The 23,125-nt window shown below is 46.1% G+C and overlaps 1 protein-coding gene across 1 annotated transcript in view; it reads left to right on the top strand.

Annotated features, from left to right (window-relative positions):
* CNFN (cornifelin) overlaps nt 1–22,715 on the top strand; it is a 34,514-nt gene extending 11,799 nt beyond the window's left edge. The window contains exons 2-4 of the mRNA XM_030212814.1: nt 11,521–11,631; nt 15,162–15,298; nt 21,190–22,715. Of these exons, the coding sequence (XP_030068674.1) occupies nt 11,523–11,631; nt 15,162–15,298; nt 21,190–21,279 (336 nt within the window). The 5' untranslated portion in view covers nt 11,521–11,522 and the 3' untranslated portion in view covers nt 21,280–22,715. The remainder of the gene's footprint in view (nt 1–11,520; nt 11,632–15,161; nt 15,299–21,189) is intronic.
* Nucleotides 22,716–23,125: the final 410 nt, after the last annotated feature.

A 23,125-nucleotide genomic window follows, 5' to 3' on the forward strand; every position in this document is an offset into this window, starting at 1 on the left:
CCAGCATTAGATTAAGAGTAGCTTGATATCAGGTCATATCCAACTGAAGATACCTGAAGAAGGCCTTGTTAGGCCGAAACACGACTTGTGTCTTGGATATTTCAATAAAGGTGTTAATTTGGACATCGTCTGCTGCCCTTTCCTTTGTCACCCTTGTTGTGACTGTTTCATCTGTGTGTCCACGAGGGTTACTGTTCTTCTGTTTTCCTGCCGTGCCAAAATATTTTAACTTCAAAGGTTTTACATTCCTGGATGATTTAGAAATTTCCTTTTAGTATTCTCACCGTAAAGTGTTTAGTGCAGTGCATTTCATCTGGCTAACTGAGGGGTGGGGAGCTTGCATCCAGTGTCACTGTTTTCCCCCTTTCTTCTACCCCATCCAACTCCTTTTCTTTTCCCACCCTGCTTTCAACTGTTACTGCTGCGTAGCATAGGTTTGAATGAGCTGTTGTGATTGGATGTCCTTTTCTGTCAAATATTGTAGTTCTTTTTCCTAACTTTTTAAAATGTTTTTTATCTAGATTGTAAACCACCCAGATCTGCAAGACAGCTTGGGTGGTATAGTAAGTTTTAATAAGATTTTAGGGTCTTTTTCTCTCTCCTCCCCCCCCCCCCCCCCCCATGGGCCCCACAGGGCTGGCCTAACCACCAGACTGATTAGGCAGTTGCCTAGGATAGCAGCTTCTGGAAGGTAGCAAAGAACAGCTGTAGCCAAAGCACAACAATAGATCTTTCCAGTCACCCAAACTCACAGTACCATCAATGCATCAGAGGAAGGGTGATCAACTTTCAAATAATCCATTTACTTAGGCAAATATGTTTTGAAACTTGCCTTCATTTTTACATAGTGCTGAGAAAGTTTGTGACTCCCCTAGTATTTTAACACAGTTTACATTCAAAATTTGATTAGACCCTAATCTAATCTCTGATAAGAGAGAAAAATAACCCCACTGAATAAATAACTCCAGAAAAAAAGGATACATTTAGATTATTTATTTTAAAAAAGAACCCAGTAATACATATCATTGCATGACAAATTATATGAACCCTTTATTCAGTAACTGAGCAGCAGTAACTTCAGATAAAACATTTCTTGTAATTGTTAACCAGTTTCTCACATTGCATCTCTGTGACATTTGAGAGATTCCACAAAGCACTTCAAGCCTTGTCATACCATTTCAATGGGGTCTACATTGGGATTTTGACATTCCCATTCCGAAACCTGATGTTTCTTCTTCTTCAGCCATTCTGCAGTAGATTTACTTGAATGTTAAAGGTCATTGTCTTGCTGCATGAACCACTTTTGACTTGGCTTCAGCTCACAGACAGCGTGGCACTCCCTTCTAGAATTTTCTGATACAAAGAATTCATTAGTTCCATCCACATGGTAATCCTTCCAGGCAGGGGCGTAGCCAGGCTTCAATGATAGGGGGGTCCAGAGCCGAGGTGAGGAGGCACATTTTAGCCCCCCCCCCCCCGGCGCCGCTGACCCCCTCGCCCGCCATTGCCGACACCTCCAACAACTTTGACCTCCCCCTGCCGATGACCCTCTCAGCCCCCCCTCCCGCCGCCAACCCGCCGCCTGCTACCTTGCGATTTGCAGGGCTTCGTTCTGTTTCTGTGAGTCTGACATCCTGCACGTTGTACGTGCAGGACGTCAGGTTCAGTCAGAAGAAACCAAACAAAGGAAGAAGACCGGCTGGCGGGGGTTGGGGTCCCCTGCCAGCAAAGGTAGCAGGCGGCGGGTTGGTGGCAAGAAGGGGAGGTTGAGAGGGTCATCGGCAGGGAGGGTCCTGGCCCAAATCCACGGGGGTCCCATAGCAGCTACCCAGGTCCTGGTACAGCAAAATAGCCCTAGACCATGATACCTCCACCACCACGCTTAACAGTCAGGAGAGGTTCTTCCATTGGAAAGCAGTTTTTGGTTTTCCCCAAACAAAGGGGTCCTTTTACCAAGCTGTAGTAAAAGGACTCCTGTGGTGGTGTTGGCACAGGTTTGCTGCATTGTGAGGCCCTCTTTTACCGCAGCAGGTAAAAGGATTTAAAAAAAGTGTCATGCAGTAAGTTAAACATTTGCCTTGTGGCCATTTCCTGGGGAAGCCCTAACTGCCACCTATATAGGAGGCAGTAAGGGCCCCTGCGTTAATCTAGTAGTAGCCCAGTGGTACTGCCGAATTGGCACATAAAAAGCCCACAGTGGGTTTGCTGTGCCTTTGTAAAAGGACCCCAAAATGGTTGTTGCTGTGACCAAAAATTCAATTTTTGATTCCTCTCTCCAGAGTTTATTATTCAAGATGTCCTTTGGCGAACCTGAGGTGGAAGCAAGGTTCTTAAAAAAAATGGTTTTCCCCTAGTCAGGGCTGGCTTAGTCATCAAGCAAGACTAGGCATTGCCTAGAGCAGCAGATTCTGGTGGCTGCAAAGAGCAGCTGCAACCAAATAAAACAATGGATCCTGACAGCCAGACACACTCAAAGAACTATCATCAGTGCATTCTTTTATCTGCAGGAATGGTGTATATATATTTTTTTCTCAATATTTATAATCAAAGTTTAATCTTTAATAGTATTTATTTATTTATTTATTTATTTATTAGGCTTTATCACCTTTTTGAAAGAATTCACTCAAGGTGGTGTACTGTAAGAATAAATCAAACATGAGCAATAGACAGTTACAGCAGTAAAAATATTCAAATAACAATATAAAGTATGGTGTGGAGGGGCATAATCGAACTGGGACGACCATCTCTAAGGATGTTCTGGCGAAGGGGCAGAGAAACCCATATTATCGAAACAAGATGGGCATCCACCTTTCGTTTCGATAATACGGTCGGGGATGCCGGAATGTCAACATTTAGGTTGACCTTAGAGATGGTCGACCTAAATGTTGAGATGGTCGACCTTAGAGATGGTCAACCCCGGTTTTCGGCCATAATGGAAACCGAGGACGCCCATCTCAAAAACAACCAAATCCAAGGCATTTGGTTGTGGGAGGAGCCAGCATTCATAGTGTACTGGTTTTCCTCACATGCCAGGACACCAACCGGGTACCCTAGAGGTCACTGCAGTGGACTTCAGAAATTGCTCCCAGTGCATAGCTCCCTTACCTTGGGTGCTGAGCCCCCCAGCCCCCACCTAAAACCCACTACCCACAACTGTACATCACTACCATAGCCCGTAGGGATGAAGTGGGGGGCACCTACATGTGGGTACAGTGGGTTTTGGGTGGGTTTTGGAGGGCTCCCATTTACCACCACAAGTGTAACAGGTGGGGGGAGTGGGCCTGGTTCCGCCTGCCTAAAGTGCACTGCACCCACTAAAAACTGCTCCAGGGACCTGCATACTGCTATGATGGAGCTGGGTATGACATTTGAGGCTGGCATAGAGGCTGGAAAAATGTTTTTTAATATATTTTTTAGGTGGGAGGGGGTTAGTGACCACTGAGGGAGTAAGGGGAGGTCATCCCCAATTCCCTCCAGTGGTCATCTGGTCAGTTTGGTCACCTTTTTGAGGCTTGGTCGTGACAAAAAAAGGGACCAAGTAAAGTCGACCAAATGCTCGTTAGGGACGCCCTTCTTTTTTCCATTATCGGCCGAGGACGCCCATCTCTTAACCACGCCCCAGTCCCGCCTTCGGTACACTGCCGACATGCCCCCGTGAACTTTGGTCGTCCCTGCGACGGAAAGCAGTTGAGGACGCAAAAAATTGGCTTTCGATTATGCCGATTTGGGCAACCTCAGGAGAAGGACGCAAATCTTCCGATTTGTGTCGGAAGATAGGCGTCCTTCCCTTCCGAAAATAAGCCTGATAGTATACTACTTACAATCTCAGCACAATAGAACATTTTAATTGACAGCATAGGGTATAAGCAAAGATGGAACATATAGATAGGTAAGAGAGTAAGAAGAGTTAGAAAGTAAGGTGACTAATTTAAAGAGAGGTGCACATGAGGTCAGAAAGATGGTTAAATATTATCTCAGCTAGGAGGTAGGAGTGGATAAACATATCTTGCTGCAGTATATGCAGCCCTTGTCACTCCTTGTGTGAGTGAGACTAACAAGTTAATTATTTCTTCCATTAAAGGCATGGTTGAAGATCTAAGCTTTCACCTGCAATTATGTTTTTCCAGAATTGCTGTAGGATGATCATGATGAGATTGATTTTCAAATTTTTGAGGGTGGGGAAAGAAAAGCACCTCATACCCTTCCATCAGCCCTGATTCTAGCTAAGTTTCCATGAATACTGTATTCATTCATGTTTTTTTTCCTGATAATTGGCTGATATATGATCTCTCACATCAGCCACAATAAGGGAGGCCTGTAAGTCTTTAGATGGTAGTCTGGGGTTCTTTATGACTTTGTCAATGATTTTCTTCTTTGCTTTTCATGTGATCTTGGCAGGGCAGCTACTTCTACATAGAGTTTCTGTAGTCTTTGGAAAACACACACACACACTACTCGTGTCCACATTCAGGGGCTGATGCAGAAAGCTCTAACGCAAAATTAGCTCTCCTAACTTTGTGGTATGCTATGAGCTATGAGCAAATTAACTGCTGCGTTAAAATCATGGCAGTAATTGACGGCTCATTGCAAAATGTCACCCTTCCTGTCAGTGTCTGAGCTGGGATTGTCAGAAACTAAATTGCAATCAGTCAGCATCAACCCAATCCCCCTTCCTTTCTTCCTAATCAGACCCTCGCAGTTCCCCTGTCTCGCGACATGACTGATACTGGACCCCCCCCCCCCAACTTTAAAATTGTCCTGGTGTCTAGGGCACCTCCCTGCCCATTATCCCTCCCTCCCCCAACCAGGGGTTTAGCTAAGCGGGGGCATAGGCCCCCGTAGATTTGGCCCTGGCCTCCCCCCCGCCACCAACCCCCCCGCCGCCAACCTTCCCCTGCCACCGCCGTCGGGTACCTTTGCTGGTGGGGGTCCCCAACCTCCGCCAGCCAAAGTCCTCTTCTTCGGCGCGGCCGTGTTGCTGATCTGCAAGGGCAGGCTTCCTGCAGGACATCAGACTCACAGAAACAGAAGCCTGCCCTTGCAGATCAGCAACACGGCCGCACCGGAGAAGAGGACTTCGGCTGGCGGAGGTTAGGGACCCCCGCCAGCAAAGGTACCTGACGGCGGCGGCGGGGGAGGGTTGGCGGCGGGGGGAAGGGGGGTCAAAAGGGTTGGCGCTGGGGGTGTCAAAGGTGGTGGTGGTGGCGGCGGCGGTAGCGGTGAGGGGCGGTAAAAAATGGCAGGGGGGGTCGGCAGCGCCGGGGGGCTAAAATGTGCAGACTTATACGGTCTGTGCCAGAGCTGGTGGTGGAAGGCGGGGCTGGTGGTTGGGAGGCGGGGATAGTGCTGGCCAGACTTATACAGTCTGTGCCCTGAAGAGGACAGGTACAAATAAAAAGTAGCACATATGAATTTATCTTGTTGGGCAGACTGGATGGACCGTGCAGGTCTTTTTCTGCCGTCATCTACTATGTTACTCACGTTACATATCATCATAACTTCCCCCTCCATACATAGCTAGACGGTAACATACTAGCTTCATCATTCAACTTCTGGCCGTGATAATTTTCTCTCATTTCACACCCCATGACCCACGGTACCACAGGGTTGTGCCCCATCCTGTGGTTGTGATGCGCATGAGACCAAAAATTGTCAGGCCTGCTTGGGCCCTATGTTTGAAATTCTGCCCCAGCTTTTACAGAAACACAATACCCTGCAACCAAGCTGTGACCCCCTTTTCCTCCCCCCAATTCTCAATCCTCCCCCCCCCCCCCCCCAAATTAATCCTTTCACTAGGGTGGGCTGGATGGTCTGAATTTCCCTGCCCAAATACCCTCCTTTTCTTCACACAGTTCCTCTTCCCGCCCAGCGTCCTGCTTCTTCTCCCGCTCAGTCAAACCCCCGCCCTCCAACAACTTCCACCCAATCCCCGTTTCCCATTCATCTTTTCGCATGATTACTCCCTTATTACATACTCTTCTTCATTTCACAACCTAAAAAAAATACAAAAAAACATTTATTTACTTATTTACATACAACACCATTTAACCCTAAAGCTTCTCTACTATCCTACTACTAATAGCATTTATATAGCACTACCAGACGCACGCAGCGCTGAACATTTGCCATAGCTAGCCACTATAATCCCTTCCCCCACCCACATATTGTGGTCCCATGCTCCTCAGCCAATGTTATACCCTCCACCTTAGAGAGGAAGGTCTTTTATACGGCATCCTGACCCAGCTTAGTGCATCCCAGAATGCACTGCATGGGACAGGGTACTAACATTTTGAGGATGATGGCACCAAAGGCAGGGGTAAGTGGGCATCACTCTTACCTCATTTAGAGGTGTGGGGGCCTGGGTGAGGATAAGGTGGAGGGGTCTCCACTAGAAACCAGGGACTTTTTTTTCCAAATCGAAGTCAGGTCAGGTGGCAGGGTGGTGGGTTGGAGGGAAGGGTGCCACTAGACACCAGGGAATTTGGGTATTTTTTAGTCAGGGGAGAGAGGGGAAATGGGGGGGTTCACTAGACACCAGGGAATTTTTTTTAAAGTCAGGAGGGAGGGATGGAGGGTCGGTTGGGTCTGGTTGGGGCCCCAAGAGAGGGTGCCTGAGCAGAAAGCTAACCAGCAGGGAGGTCAGTTCGGGTTATGCTAGACCTGAACTTGGCAAAACAATTCATGCAGATTTGCATGTAATGGAGGCAGTATATGCAAATCAATGTCATGCATATTTATTGTGGATAGCCTGAAAACCTGACTGGCAAGGGGGTACTCTAGAACCAATTTGGGAAACACTGCCCTAGAACACAAAACTCACCACACCATAACAGCCCTAATCTACCTATGAAAAGACAGTACCATATATATTACACTGGGCTCTGGAGCACCAATATACCTACTATTGGGAAACTGGAACAAGCTGCACTGTTACACAGACACTACATGCCAGCAGAATCCTTCACCTCAGTCACACATGCAGAACATGGACAGACCCTCATCTATATAACATGAGTAGCCATACTGGGTCAGACCAATGGTCCATCTAGCCCAGTATCCTGTTTCCAACAGTGGCCAACCTAGGTCACAAGCACCTGGCAAGAAACCCAAATTGTGACAACATTCCATGCTACCAATCTAATACAGAATAGAGAGCAACAACAACAACAAAAAACAACAAAAATTGAAATAAAGACCCCCCTCCTCTCTGCCCAAGGAAGCCAGACTCTATAAACAGTGCAATACTGGTAAAAAAGAAACAGAAATGCATTTTCTCCTGTACTTTGCAAAATAAAAATAGAAAAAAATGTACCTTTTACAAAGCAGGTACATCTCAGTCCTTACAAAGTATTAAATAAAAATAATTTTCTTCTACCTTTGTTGTCTGGGAATTTGGCTGGTCGTAGTCTTTTTTTTTCTCCATGTTCCACGAGTCAGCCATACAAATTCTTTTCCAGGTTGGCCTTTCCATTTCTTCTCTCGCCTCTTGTCTTCCTTTCCTTCTCTACATCTGTTGGCAGTGTCCCCTTCTCTACATTGTTTTGTGTCCCCACTATGAAATAGCTGTGCATAGAGCTGCCAAGTGATCAAGCTGCAGAAGGGAGATTTTTCAACCAGTCCTAGTGTGAACTGACATCCCAAATTCATGTGGGATTTGCAGTCCCTGATTCTACCCATCAAAATCTGTGCACTCAGACCCCTGCAGGGTTGCTAATTTAAAGACCGGAGATGTGCATTTTTAAATACTGTCATATTCCTAAAATCAAATTCAAAATAAAATAAAATACCTTTTTCTACTGTTTGAACAATTTATTTTCTCATTTGCTTTGGTCCCACTGTCTCTTTTCTGTTTTCTCCGTTTCTTCTGCCTTTACAGGGTCTCTTGCCCATCTGACATTTCTTCCGTCGCCAAGTGCACCAGCCTTCTTTCCTCTGCACCACTATTTGTCCTGTCTAGTATCTCCCTTCTGTGTCCCTTGTCCCTATCCTACCCCCAAGTTCAGCATCTGCCCTTTCTGTGTCCCCATCTCCCCCCTTTTTCAGCACAAGCCTAACTGGTCTCCTCATCTCCCCCTTTTCTAATATCTGCCCTCCTGGTGTCTCCATCTCTCCCTGTTTCTAACATTGCCCTGTGTCCCCCATCTTCCCCCTTTTTCCAGCATTACCTCTTTCTCCCCATCTCACCCTTCTCCCCATATTCCCATTCCCTCCTTCCAGTAGTGCCTCTTTGTGTCCCTATCTCCTCCTCCCCATTCCAGTGGTGCCCTCTCTGTGTCCCTATCTCCTTACTCCCCTTTCTAGTAGTGCCCCTGTGTCCCTATCATGGACTTTGAAGAAGCTCATGGGAATAGAATGAGCTTCTTCTCATTTAGGGGCCCTTAAAGTGCAGCAATCTGGAACTACCACTGTCCCATTGCAGCTGCTGGCGATAGTTCCACCCCTAGTGAATGGCATTTCCAATGCGGCCAGAATTTTTGTAAAATTAATAGCTCAGGGGGTTACCCAGCGGTAATTGTGCATCGGTTACTGTCGGGTTAATGTGGGAGCCCTTATTTATTTATTTGTTACATTTATATCCCACATTTTCCCACCTATTTGCAGGCTCAATGTAGCTTACATAGTACCGTAAAGGCGTTCGCCAATTCCGGTATGAACAAATACAGTAATGTTGTGGTAGAATAATGTTCATGTGTACAGACACACTAGGGAATCGTAGAGAGGAAGAGTTATTATATGTCCATTATGAGCTTTGGTTTCGTTGTGTTGCAGGGTACAGGCATTTAAGTTGGGTCGGTAGGGTATGCCTTTTTGAACAGGTTAGTTTTTAATGATTTCTGGAAGTTTAGGTGATCATAAGTTGTTTTTACAGCTTTTGGTAATGCGTTCCATAGTTGTGTGCTTATGTAGGAAAAGCTGGATGCAAAGGTTGATTTGTATTTGAGTCCTTTGCAGCTGGGGTAGTGGAGATTTAGGTATGTTCGTGTTGATCCTGTTGTGTTTCTGGTTAGTAGGTCTATGAGGTCTGTCATGTATCGGGATCGCAGTAGATAATTTTATGAACCAGGGTGCAGATTTTGAAAGCAATACATTCTTTCATTGGGAGCCAGTGCAGTTTTTCTATGAGGGATTTGGCGCTTTCGAATCGTGTTTTTCCAAATATAAGCCTGGCTGCCGTGTTTTGAGCGGCGATAAGTGCTTCTCCCGAAATGGCCGCACAGCAAGTGCAAAATTACCGCATGGCTATTTCTCTTTTTGGCCTTTTTACCCGCTGCAGTAAAAGGGGCCTAGCGAGCAGCAAAAATGGCCACAGCTGCTAGAGCACGACCCCATTTACTGCAGCTTAGCAAAAGGGCCCCTTAACATGCAACTAATTGGTAGCACAGCTTTGTAAAAGGAGCCCTTAATCCTTCATTTTAAGGCCTGGCTGAAACAAACACTTTTATGAAACCTAGCAGCTGGTGCAAAAGCCACTGGGGAAAATGTTTTAAATATACATATATTCACACTGTAAAATGGGAAATACATTTTCAGCCTGCCCCAAAACCACACCCCTGCAAACTGCAGCCTGCCATTGAATTTTATGCTGCCTCCAAGACCATAGGAAGTAGCCACAGAAAACATTAACCAGAGTTTTAGCAATATTGAATACTGTATTTTGCAAATATTTTCAGAATAGCCATGCTAACAGTTTGTTTCCATTGCTTTTAGTTAAATTTTTAGTTATCGTAGAAAGTCTATGGTGATCTGTGCATTTCTGGCCCAACATTATACACAGTTGCGACTGACTAGGGGTGCTACTGATGTTCATTTGGCCCTCTGTGTGTAAAGGTTGCCCTCCACTGATGTAAGCAATCTACACATGTAAATGCTGCAGTTTTACATTTGTAGATGCTTCTAAAACTGGGATTCTCAACCCAGTCCTCAGGAAACACCTAACCAGTCAGGTTTTCAGGATACCCACAAACAGGGGCGTATCTGGACTTCGCCGGTAGGGGGGTCCAGAGCCGAGGTGAGGGGGCACATTTTAGCCCCCCCCCCCCCGGTGACCCCCCCACGCCGCTCCCCCCCCCACCGCCATTGCCGCCGCCACCCCCCGCCGCCGCTGCCAGAACCAAAACCACCTCCAACAACTGTTGCCCGCCTGCCCGACGACCCTCTCGACCCCCCGCCCGCTGTCGCTTACCTGTGCTGGCGGGGGACCCCATCCCCCCCAGCCAAAGCTGTCATCCTTCGTTCGTTTGTTTTCTTCTTTCTGAGTCTGACTCGTCTCTGACGTCCTGCACATACACAACGTGCAGGACGTGTGCAGGACATCAGAGTCAGACTCAGAAAGAAGAAAACAAACGAACGAAGGATGACGGCTTCGACTGGCAGGGGTTGGGGTCCCCCGCCAGCACAGGTAAGCGACAGCGGGCGGGGGGTCAGCAGGAGGGGGATTGCGAGGGCCGTCGGTAGGGGGGTCCAGGGCCAAATCTACGGGGGCCCTGGCCCCCCTGGCCCCATTACAGATACGCCCCTGCCCACAAATAATATGCATGACATAAATTTGCATGTGTTACCTCTATTCTATGCAAATCTATCTTATGCATATCCTAAAAGTCTGACTGATTAGGTCAGGGCTGAGTTGAGAACCCCTGTTATAACGTGATACCTTCAGGCAGAATTAATGTAGGTGTCTAATTCCTGTGCCAGCTTTTGATAGATATCAGACTGCCATCTGGGGCTGCCTCCATTATCTGCTTGAGCCAGTGCAGATAGCAGCAAATGTCAGCATGGGATGTGTGAGTCAGTACATGTGCTTAGAGACCTTGTGACAACCCCACCCTCACACAAGATTCCACAGGATTAGGAATCCCCTGTGGAAAGAGAGGCAGAGCCGCCACAGGGCCTCCCATGACTTTTCTTCAAGGGTGTCTTGCTACTGTTGGAGGCACAAGATCTCTGAGGATGAGGGGGGACATGGCAAGAGAAGAGGCCAGGCGGAAGGAGGAGCTGGGTGAAAGTAATCTGGAGAAGAAGGGACCCCCCCCCCCCCCATGTTCTCTGATAATTTTTGAAGAGGGGGAAAATCCTTTATTCAGTGCCAGCATTTTAAATTTGGTACTAGGCCACATTAGACTCTAGGGACTTCCTTTCTAGTACTGCCAAAGGATTGTAAGTGAAGTTTATTTTGTCTTATTGATAGTTTATCTTATATATAAAAAAAAAAAACCAATGAAATAAAAATGTACTTCATAAAAAGGTTTTACCCCTAGTTCCTCCTAGAGGTTAGAGTACCGGTTTTGAAATCCAGAGGTGGCCAGTTCAAATCCCACTGCTGTGCCTTGTGATCTTGGGCAAGTCACTTAACCCTCCATTGCCTCAGGTACAAACCTAGATTGTGAGCCCCTCTGGGACAGATAAATATCCAGTGTACCTGAATGTAACTCACCTAGAGCTACTACTGAAAAAGATGTGAGCAAAATCTTAATAATAAATAAATAAATAAAATGCATCTCACTCTGTGATGTTTTGTTTTAGTCATGGCTCACACCATCACCAGCCAACCACAGGGAAGCCAAGCCCTCTACCCAAGCCAGAAGACAGCCTGGAGCTCGGATGTTATGGACTGCTTCCAGGACATGGGCATCTGTAAGTAATGACTCATAGCATGTCACACACATTCATAGGCACACATGCTTCCCCCTCCTATACATACAGACACACACATGGAAATCTGCAATTAATGGTTCACAGGGTGTTTTCTCTCTGTCTGTCTGTCTCTCTGTCTCACACACACACATATACACATACTTACTTCTGTGAATAACGATCTACAGGAGATTACACATATATAGACTTGGGAAAATCCACTGCCTATTTCTAGGATAAGCAGCAAAACAAATTGTTTTACTCTTTTGGGATCATGCCAGGTAATTGTGACCTGGATTGGTCACTGTTGGAAACGCTTATGTTATGATATGGTATGTTATGTTACACTCATGCATCCCCCTCCCACTCCCCCCCAACACACACATACAAATAGCCACAAAATACACACTTAGATATCTGTAATTAAGGATTCACAGGATGTCGCACACACACACTTCTCTAAATAATGATCCATAAGATGCCACACATAAACACACATGTGTATCCCACCCCCCCTACACACACACACACATCTTTTAATGCGGTATTCTTCAATTCAAGGCCCAAGAGCTAATGGCAGCCCCCAGAGAAACCTCTGGAGCAGTCCGTCATTGTCCTTTTTTTTTCTGCTACTCTGCCTCTCTACCCAGACTCAGGGCAGAAAGAGGAAAGTGGATTCGGGAAGAGCCACATGCTTGAAAGACAACAGAAAACAACAAGGCAAGGAATCCGCCAAATCCAACGTGGAAGATATAAAACCACGAGGCAAGTCATATAAAAAGGTAGTCTTTAATGAAGTGAAAATGCTCCCACGTCAATAAACATCTGTGCCCGACATGGCCATGTATCGCCAACAAATACTGGCTGCGTCAGGGGCAGTATGAACCAGCTGGTGTGAATTGCACATTTCACCTATTCTGGTCCAGCACAAAGGTAAAATAACCAAGTTTCTTGAACCTGGAGGCTTGTAGTTCATACTGCCCCTGATGCAGCCAGTATTTGTTGGCGATACATGGCCATGTTGGGCACAGATGTTTATTGACCTGGGAGCATTTCCACTTCATTAAAGACTACCATTTTATATGATCTGCCTCCTGGTTTTATATCATCCTCTTGAAAGACAAGACATTTCTCATTAGACAAGAGAGAATGCATTTGGAAGTGCTCACAACTTTGAGGATACCCCACAATGAAATTTGAAGGTGGGCTGTTCAGCAGTGTCATGGCCCTGCATGAGAAGATATTTGGCAGTTCTCCTTCAGCTCATTAGAATCAAAAGTGGCCACAGCTTAAAAATTAATGAAGACCACTGTTTTAATGAGTTGCGAGTGTGGCTTTCCTATTTCCATTCCTTTCTTATTTTTATTAAACTTTTTGTTGTATACACCACTATGATCGTCCCATCAGCCCAGGTGGTATATCAAGGTTTTAAATAAACATAAATATATTCATGCAAACACATACGCATATGACAGTTTCTACTTAATGATTCACATGACATTACATACACATACACACTTGTTAAGTAAGGATCCGTAGGATGGCCCCTCCCCTCCACACACACACACATTTCTGTAAGTAATGATTCCCCTACTTCTTGCCTTAAACTAGCTTCCTAGCATAAGGGGAAAAGACAAGACATTCTTTCCAAAATTAGAAATAAACACATTTCTGACCCATGTAACTGCTGTTTGATTTCTATCCTCTTATCTTTCTATCTTTTTTGATGTTCCATCTTTACCTCAAGAGATGAAGAAGTGGGAAATGGAAGGAGACTCAGCAAATGATGGGACTTGAAATAAAGCATACTTTAATTGCACATAAAACAGCCCTTAAAATGTGCAAAACACTCTTCTTTCAATGCTGTTACATAAAACATTCAACATGGCACCATATTTTGGCATGAAGTACCTGCCTCGGGAGTCTTTCAGTAGTTTATCCAAGGAATATGGGATTGTGTTGGAAGACTCATCCATCAATCTTACTGTTTGCCTGTTGCTATGGCTCTGTAAGGTTACCCTCGTCCCTCCATGTCAGTGTTTTTTCCCCTCACAATAACATCATACACTTTGTATCCCAACTTCTCTTTAAAATTTGCAAATTCTCAGACATCTCTCTGCTCTGGTTCAGTGGAACAGTTATTTTTTCCCTTCCTGTTATGCAGCAGATTGATCCATTGGTATGGCCCAGAGCAGGAGTAGGACTGTATACAAATTGAGAGACTGCAACAGGTCACAGCATTTAAATAATTTTTTAGCAAAATGCTCTGGTACTCTATCAAGTCACACAATGGGGTAGATTCAATAAAGTGCACCAAAAGTTAGGCGTGCTAAATGCCAATTCTATAATGGAAGTTGTGCAGAAAATTGCTGTTACAGAACAAAGCATAAGTCGGAATGCGTGCAGCTAGCTTTACGCATGAGCCCTTTTGCCATGTCAAAGGCTGGTGTAAATGGCCACGCCTAAAGTCGGCAGTTGCATGCGTAAGTGATAATATTCTATAACTTATGTGCTCAACTGCAAGACACACCCCTGACCTGCCTGTGGGCATGCCCCCTTTGCAGTGGCATGTTATAGCATTTAGGTGCTATGGGGACAATATTCAGACCGCGGGAGTTAGCCGAACTGCATCCCATGGCTGGTGCTGAGCCTGGACATTCATTGCTGGGCCATTTCCAGTGACTGACATTGAATGTCCAGTTTATTTTTGGCTGGTTTCAACTTAACCAGCCAAGTCAATATTCAGCGCTGGCCAGTTAAGTTGAAACTGGCCAAAGATAAGCCTGCTATTTTGGTGGCCCAATTTAGCCGGTGATGCACTGAATATTAGTGGACAGCTGGCTATATCATGTAATATAGCCAGTTATCCGCTAAGTGCTGACTGCGAATATTCAGTGGGAGATAATATTTGTGGATAGCCGGTTAAGCACTATTTAACTGGCCAGGAGTCGTTCCTAGCTGGTTAAATAGTGCTAAATATCAGGCGGTATGTTTACAGAATAGTGCCTAATGCAGTTACGCATGTAACTAAGCTTCCCATTGTCTCTTTCCAATGTTTTAATGTTGATGTCCCATTGTTATATTCCTAACGATACTTCGATGGTCTCGCATAACTTGTACAATGTAACCCATAACCAAGTTGTAACAAATGTATTTCCATTATTCATATCTTATTGTAAGCCACACTGAGCCCGCAAAGAGGTGGGAAAATGTGGGATACAAATGCAATAAATAAAAAAAATAAAACTACAAATTAATGCCAATTAGCAGCAATTAACAGCACAAGGGTTATTATTGGTACTTAATGTCAATTGGCACTTAATTTAACAATTAAGTTAGGTGCAGAACTGGCACTATTCTATAACCTACATGCTCAAATTTGGGTGTGAAACTTTATAGAATCTAGGGGAATGTGTCTGTGATTACCACATTGGTGTAGAAGGATGCACTAACAAGTGACCCTCTCCCACCTGCTTTGCAGGCTTCGACGCCATACTGACGTGCCTCCCTCTTTTTCCATCTCTCTGCAGGTCTCTGTGGCACCTTCATCCCCTGTATCCTGGCTTGCCGGACGGCACAGGACTATGGTGAATGCTGCTGTCTGCCCATGCTGTTTGGCGCTATCCTGGCTATGCGCACAGGCATAAGAGAACGCTACCGTATTGAGGTACTCGGAGACTGCTAGTCAAAACCATTTACCATATGCACCTGATTGCAGTGTCGGCTGCATAAGTTCTTTAAAAAAATGTAAATTAAAAGAGTTCCAGGGGATTGAACGTTTAATCTTGGACCTCATTAAATGGCCACGGTTAGCTGTCCAGGAAAGAGTGGAGTTTGGGTTGTTCCAGTGGCACCACTGTGTGCCTAAATGTACACTTACCTGCCCTAAGTGGACAAATTACATAATACTGCAAGTTGCTTGCATGCCTTCTACATTAAGGTCCCTGTTTATTAAGGTGTGCTAGCATTTGTAGTGCGCGCTAAACACTAGAGACACCCATATATTCTTATGGGTGTCTCTAGCATTTAGCATGCACTCATTTTTAGCACAAGCGCACGTATAGCACAGCTTAGTAAACAGGGCCCTAAGGCATCTCCATTTACCCCAGGTCTATGGCTAGCTTAAGCAGGGCACCTAAATGTACATTAGTATTCTATATGGACACTCGGGTGCTTAAGTGTCCATATAGAAGATACTCTCGCCCTGCGTTATTGGACGGCACCCTGTTGTAGAGTTACCTCTATAATTTATACATCTAAGTGGCAATATTCAGCTGCTAAATGTCAAAATTACATATCTAGATGAGCCACACAAATAGTAGCTATAACTTGGAAATGTTTAATTTGGACATTTCAGCTTATACATAGATATTCAGACAGGGGGTTTCAAATCATATGTTTATTGAAACCCCCTAAGTTAGACATTACACTTGATACCTTCTCTGTGCAGCTGAACACTGACTGTCAATGAGCTGGCAAAGGCCAGCAGTTGGGGCCAGAGCAGAGACAGCTGTCTGCAGAGAGGAAGGAACTTCATCCGCTGTGCTCCGGCTATCAGCCAGGGGCGTAGCTAGGTGGGGCCACGGGGGCATGGGACCCCACAGATTTAGCCCTGGCTCCCTCTACTTTTGACCCCCCACCCCGCCGCCGCTTTCAACTCCCCTCCCCCGCCGCCAGGTACCTTTGCTGGCGGGGATCCCCAACCCCCGCCAGCCTTAGTCTTCTTCAGCGCCGGTCTTCAGTGCGTTCACTGGACGTGCATGCAGGATGTCAGTCAGGACTCACAGCACAGATCAGCGAACGCGCTGGAGACCGGCACTGAAGAAGACTAAGGCTGGCGGGGGTTGGGGATCCCTGCCAGCAAAGGTACCTGGTGGTGGCGGCGGGGGAGGGGAGTTGAACGCAATGGGGGGAGGGGGGTCGAAAGTAGAGGGAGCCAGGGCTAAATCTGTGGGGTCCCATGCCCCCGTGGCCCCACCTAGCTACGCCCCTGGCTGATAGCCAGAGCACAGCAAATGAGGTTCCTTCCTCTCTGCAGACAGCTGTCTCTACTCTGGCCCCAACTGCTGGCCTTTGCCAGCTCATTGAGAGTCAGTGTTCAGCTGCACAGAGAAGGTATCAAGTGTAATGTCTAACTTAAAGTAACGAAAGTAGAGGGAGCCAGGGCTAAATCTGCGGGGGCCCATGCAGGGGAGTGTCGGCGGCTGGGGGAGGCAGGCTAAAATGTGCCCCCCCCCCCACCTTGGGCTCTGGACCCCCCTCCAGCCGAGGTCTGGCTACGCCACTGCTATCAGCAGGGCTGGTGGTTATAGAAGACAGGTTGTCAGGTGACCCTCAGGGGGAGGAATGCGCACTTCAGCCTAACCCCTGGTAAGCCTTTCCTTGGCTGAGAGGTGCCCAGCACTCCCACCGGCTGCCTTTCAGGTGCTGTGGAGGACTTGCAGCTCATCTGCATATCCTCACAGCCTTCTCCGGGGTGACTCCCAGGTCCACTCCGATCCACTCAGGGCCTCTGCTCTAGGTGCCACGCGCCATCATTTTCTCTTTACATTTATATTTTCTCCCAGTTACTACTTATGGCTCCAGTACACTTCCTAATCTGTTTCTCCATCTGAAACCACTGTACACTGCACAAATACATTGCCCACCCTCTGCTTTCATCATCTCACCATCTCTTTTGTCCCCTTCCTTCTTCTCAGCTCTCAACCTTCAACATTTCCTTCCTTCCATTCATCCGTCTCCTTTCTACCTGAGTACATCTCACCTTCGTCGCTGTCGTCATACCTCTCCAACTCTTCTCTGTACTCTCTTGCTCCTTCTCCTAATCTCCACTGGGGACATCAATCCCAATCCTGGTCCTCTACATCAGCTCTCATCCTATTTGTGCAGGTTACACCATGATGTCTCCAATCTAATTTCTGTTCCTCTCCTCCCCACCTTCTTGCCTGCCTTTCTCGTGTGCTCTGTGGAATGCCCGTTCTGTCTGTAACAAACTTTCTTACATCCATGACCTGTTTATCTCTTGTTCTCTCCATCTGCTTGCCCTAACTGAAACTTGGCTTTGCCCTGAAGACTCTAACTCAGTCGTGGCCCTATGCCATGGAGGTTATCCTTTCTCCCATACTCCTCGCCCGGTTGGCCGTGGAGGTGGTGTCGGTCTACTACTTTCGCCCTCTTGTAGATTTCAACCTCTTCTTTCACCTGTCTCACTGCTTTTCTTCCTTCGAAGTCTACTCCATCCATCTATTCACTCCTCTGCCTCTCCGAGTAGCAATCATTTATCAACCTCCTGATAAGTCCCTTTCTTCCTTTCTCACTTACTTTGATGCCTGGCTTTCCTTCTTTCTTGAACCTTCAAATCCTTCCCCCATTCTTGGGGATTTTAACCTTCATGCTAATGATCCCTCTGACTCTTATGCTTCTCAGCTTCTCACTTTAACATCCTCTTTCAATCTTCAACTGTGCTCCACTACCCCCACTCACCAGAATGGCCACTGTCTTGATCTTATCCTCTTCTCAAACTGCTTACTCTCCAGCTTCTGTGCCTCAGCTCTTCCCCTCTCTGACCATCATCTGATAACTTTCACACTTAAACACCGTCCTCCCCAGTCCCGTCCAATCTTAACCAATACATTTAGAAATCTTCAGGCTATTGACCCTTCTGCTCTGTCCTCCAGTGTTTCAAATCTCTTCTCTACCACTATGTTATCCAAGTCTGTCAATGAGGCTGTCTCTTCCTATAATACTATTCTCTCCTCTGCTCTGGATACTCTTGCTCCTCCCATTCCCTGTCCTGTAAAGCATACCAAACCCCAGCCTTGGCTGACCTCTAGAATCCGCTGCCTACATTCCTGTGCCCACTCTGCCAAACACCTTTAGCTGAAATCCCGTGCCCATGCTGACTTCATATATTTCAAATTCTTGCTGACCTCCTTCCAGTCTGCTCTTTTACTTGCCAAACATGATTATTACATCCCGTTGACAAATTCTCTTGGCTCAAACCGTTGACGACTCTTTGCCACACTGAACTCTCTCCTCAAAGCGCCTTCACCTCCAACTCCCTCCTCCCTCTTCACTTTCTCCCCAGATTCTGGCTGAGTACTTTCATGATAAGGTTCACAAGATTAAACTTGAATTCTCAACCAGGTCACCTCCACTTCTCCTTCCCTTAGTCTATTCTCTCCAACCCTTGCCAACTTTTCTGAAATCACTGAAGAGGAAACTACACATCTTTTTTCCTTCTCGAAACTAACTACCTGTTCCTCCGATCCTATTCCCACCCATCTACTTAACACTATCTCTCCTACTGTCATCCCTTTTATCTGTCATATCCTCAATCTTTCACTTTCCACTGCGACTGTTCCTGCCTTCAAACATGCCATAGTCACACCACTCCTTATAAAGCCTTCATTAGACCCTACCTGTCCTTCCAACTATCGCCCCATCTCCCTTTCCTATCCAAGATACTTGAACATGCTGTTCACCGCCGTTGCCTTGACTTTCTTTCCTCTTAAGCCATTCTTGATTCACTTCAATCTGGCTTTCACCCCCTTCATTCCACTGAAACAGCACTTGCTAAAGTGTCCAATGACCTGTTCCTGGCCAGATCCAAAGGCCTCTATTTTATCCTCATCCTTCTCGATCTATCTGCTGCTTTTGACACTGTTGATCACAGCCTACTTCTTGATACGCTGTCCTCATTTGGATTTCAGGGCTCTGTTCTTTCCTGGTTTTCTTCTTATCTCTCCCTCCCATCGTACCTTTAGTGTATATTCTGGTGGATCCTCCTCCACTTCTGTCCCACTGTCAGTTGATGTACCTCAGGGATCTATCCTGGGACCTCTTCTTTTCTCCATCTATACTTCTTCCCTTGGTATTCTGATCTCATCCCATGGTTTTCAGTACCACCTTTACGCTGATGACTCCCAGATCTACCTTTCCACACCAGAAATCTCAGCAGGAATTCAGGCCAAAGTATCAGCCTGCCTGTCTGACATTGCCACCTGGATGTCTCACTGTCATCTGAAACTAAACATGACCAAGACTGAGCTTCTTATCTTGCCCCCTAAACCAACCTCTCCTCTTCTCCCATTCTCTTTCTGTGGATAACACTCTCATCCTCACTGTCTCATCAGCTCGTAACCTTGGGATCATCTTCGACTCCTCTCTCTCTTTCTCTGAACATATTCAGCAAGACTGCTAAAACCTGTCATTTCTTTCTCTACCACATCAGCAAAATTTGCCCTTTCCTTTCTGAGCACACTACCAGAACCCTTATCCACACTCTTATCACCTCTTTTTTAGACTATTGCAACTTGCTTCTCACAGGTCTCCCACTTAGCCATCTCTCTCTTCTTCAATCTGTTCAAAATTCTGCTGCATGACTTATATTCCGCCAGTGTCACTATGCTCATATTAGCCCTCTCCTCAAGTCACTGGCTCCCTATCCGTTTCCGCATACAGTTCGAACGCCTCTTATTGACTTATAAGTGCATTCACTCTGCAGCTCCTCAGTACCTCTCCACTCTCATCTCTTCCTACATTCCTCCCCAGGAACTCCGTTCACTGGGTAAATCTCTCTTATCTGCACCCTTCTCTTCCACCACTAACTCCAGACTCCGTTCCTTTTATCTTGCTGCACCATATGCCTGGAATACACTTCCTGATGCTACTTTTAACTCCTAACCCTTACTCGTTCAGTACCCTTATTTTATCATTCCCACCTTAGTAATTCCATCTCTTATTTGTCCTGTTTGTCTGTCCTAATTAAATTGTAAGCTCTGTCGAGCAGGGACTGTCTCTTCATGTTCAAGTGTACAGCGCTGCGTACATCTAGTAGCGCTATAGAAATGATAAGTAGTAGTAGTAGTGGTCCCACCAGCATAACCTTGGGGATGCAGCAATGAAAGCTGCAGTACTTTCCATTCCGAGGTTACAAAACCCAACAGAGGGACTAAAGAAAGAGCTATGAGTAAGAAAGAATTACAGCCAGCTAAACAAAAGGAATAAGGAAAGAATTGCAAACAAAAGAGGAAGAAATAGAGATATGTAGCTAAGGACAAAATGCCAGCGAGGAGGACAGAGAGGGGCCAATATTCAGATTGCTGGAGGGAGCCCAGCTAACTCTGTCAGTGGTCACTGGGCCATTTCCAGTGCCCGGCATTGAATAGCCAATTTATTTTTAGCCAGTTTAAAGTTATCCGGTTCAGTCAGTATTCAAAGTTAGCAGGTTAACTTTAAACAGGCAAAAGATATACCAGATATTTAAGTCCGATTTGGCCACTTACAATAGCTGGATATGGATTGAATATTTTGGGATAGTCGTTATATTGTGCTGTATAGCAGGTTATCTCCTAGGCGCCAACTGGGAACATGCAGTGGGGAATAACCGGCACTTAACTGGCTATCCAGTTGAATATAGCTGGATAACCAGTTAAGTGCCATTTAACCAGCCAGCTACCATTCCTGGCCAGTTCAATGGTTTTGAATATAAAACTGGAGGCAGAGTCTTTGGCAATTACTGATGGAGAACATGTCTCTGTGTCTTTGCCTTTATAGGGCAGCATCTGCAATGACTTCGCCTGCCTGTGTTTCTGTGGGCCGTGTGCCCTTTGCCAGATGGCTCGGGAACTGAAGATGAGGCAGTGACCCAGAGAAACCTAGATGGCCACATCAATTGTCTTCCCCTCTGTCTATCCGCTCTCACTTTGGCCATTGGCCTTTTCCCCAGAAAATCTCAATGCACTTTTCTAGCAGATGCTGAATTGCTGCAACAGTTCTTGACCCTGCTAAGAGCTAACAGAACAAGCAACAACATGTTATGTGTGGAAGGAGGGGAGATGATGTAAAGGGATACAGAGAGCCCCTCTATTCCCAAGGGACCTCCCCCCCCCCCCAGAGGTGACCTTTTATGGTGCAGGACTACAGGTCTAAGTTACCCTCTGGGAGGGGGCGAGGATGATGATGTGAGCCCTGTGCCCATAGCCAAATGTAGGGCAGATGGATTCAGAGAGCAGAACCAGAAGCAGGACAGCAGCAAACAGTCTCGCTCCACTGATATAAAAGATGAGAATGAGCTCACTGACCCAGCAGTGCAGCAGCAAGACCTGATGACTCATTCTCTTTATCTAAAATCTAAAAAGAATACAGATCCAGATCAGTTATGACAGCTTAGCTCAGCCCTGATTTTCTTAAGAAACACTCACATAACATGTGCACACCCATTCGACTGCTCAGAATTCAGGGACCTGCTAGTTTAATAGTAATCTCTGATCTCTTTTTATTATTGTTATTAATATTATTTGCATTAGCAGGAGCTCCTATATAGTTTATCAAAAATAAAATATGATGATTGTCTCCTTTTCCCTTGTGATCTTTGTTAAATGATCAGGAATACCTTCCAAACAGGAATCACCCTATGTTTTATTTACAGGGTATTTGGATTTTGCTCACACCCTTTCAGTAGTAGTCCAAGGTGAGTTATATGCAGGTACAATGGGTATTTTGCTGTCCCTGGAGGGCTCACAATCTAGGTTTGTACCTGGGGCAATGGAGAGTTAAATTGCTTGCCCAAGATCACAAGTGGCAGTGGTGGAATTTGAACTGGCCGCCTCACGCTATCAAGCCCAGTGCTATAACCACTAGGTCACTCCTCCCCTCCTCATATATCTCTCCTCATTGAGAAAGCATGAAGGGGCCTCTCATCTCTCCTTTAGAGGGACAGAAACCAGAAGTAAAACTCCTCACCCTTCATTTGTAGACAGAATTAAGGGACAGAGGCCTTAGCTTACACCTGGATAGAGAAATCAAGAACTTGTTCTTCAGCACACCCCACAGATAGAAATCAGGAATAAACTGCCTCACCTTTCCCTTATACCAGAGAGAGACCTCTCAACTTTCCCTTCAGAGAAAAATCAGGGATCAACTCTCCTCTAAAGACAGAAACCAGGAGAATACCTCACTTCTCAGGGACAGACCTCTCACCTCTTCCTGAGAAGGCTAAGGGGAGATTAGATACCGCATTCAGTTCAAGCTTCTCCTTCTCACCTACAAATGCACTCAGTCTGCAGCCCCTCATTACCTCTCCACCCTCATCTCCCCTTACGTTCCCGCCCGAAACCTCCGCTCACAGGACAAATCCCTCCTTTCAGCACCCTTCTCCACCACCGCCAACTCCAGGCTCCACCCATTCTGCCTCGCCTCACCCTTTGCATGGAATCAACTTCCTGTGGCCCTACGCCAAGCCCTCTCCCTACCCATCTTCAAATCCTTGCTAAAAGCCCACCTCTTCAATGTTGCCTTCGGCACCTAACCTTAGACTGCTCCAATTTGACTGCCACTACTTGATGTCTGTACATTTGTCCATTAGATTGTAAGCTCTTCGAGCAGGGACTGTCCTTCTATGTTATATTGTACAGCGCTGCGTAACCCTAGTAGCGCTATAGAAATGTCAAATAGTAGTAGTAGTAGTAGATATGATAGAGGTCTATAAATC

This window comes from Microcaecilia unicolor, chromosome 8 (genome assembly GCF_901765095.1).
Source record: "Microcaecilia unicolor chromosome 8, aMicUni1.1, whole genome shotgun sequence".
Taxonomy (NCBI): domain Eukaryota; kingdom Metazoa; phylum Chordata; class Amphibia; order Gymnophiona; family Siphonopidae; genus Microcaecilia; species Microcaecilia unicolor.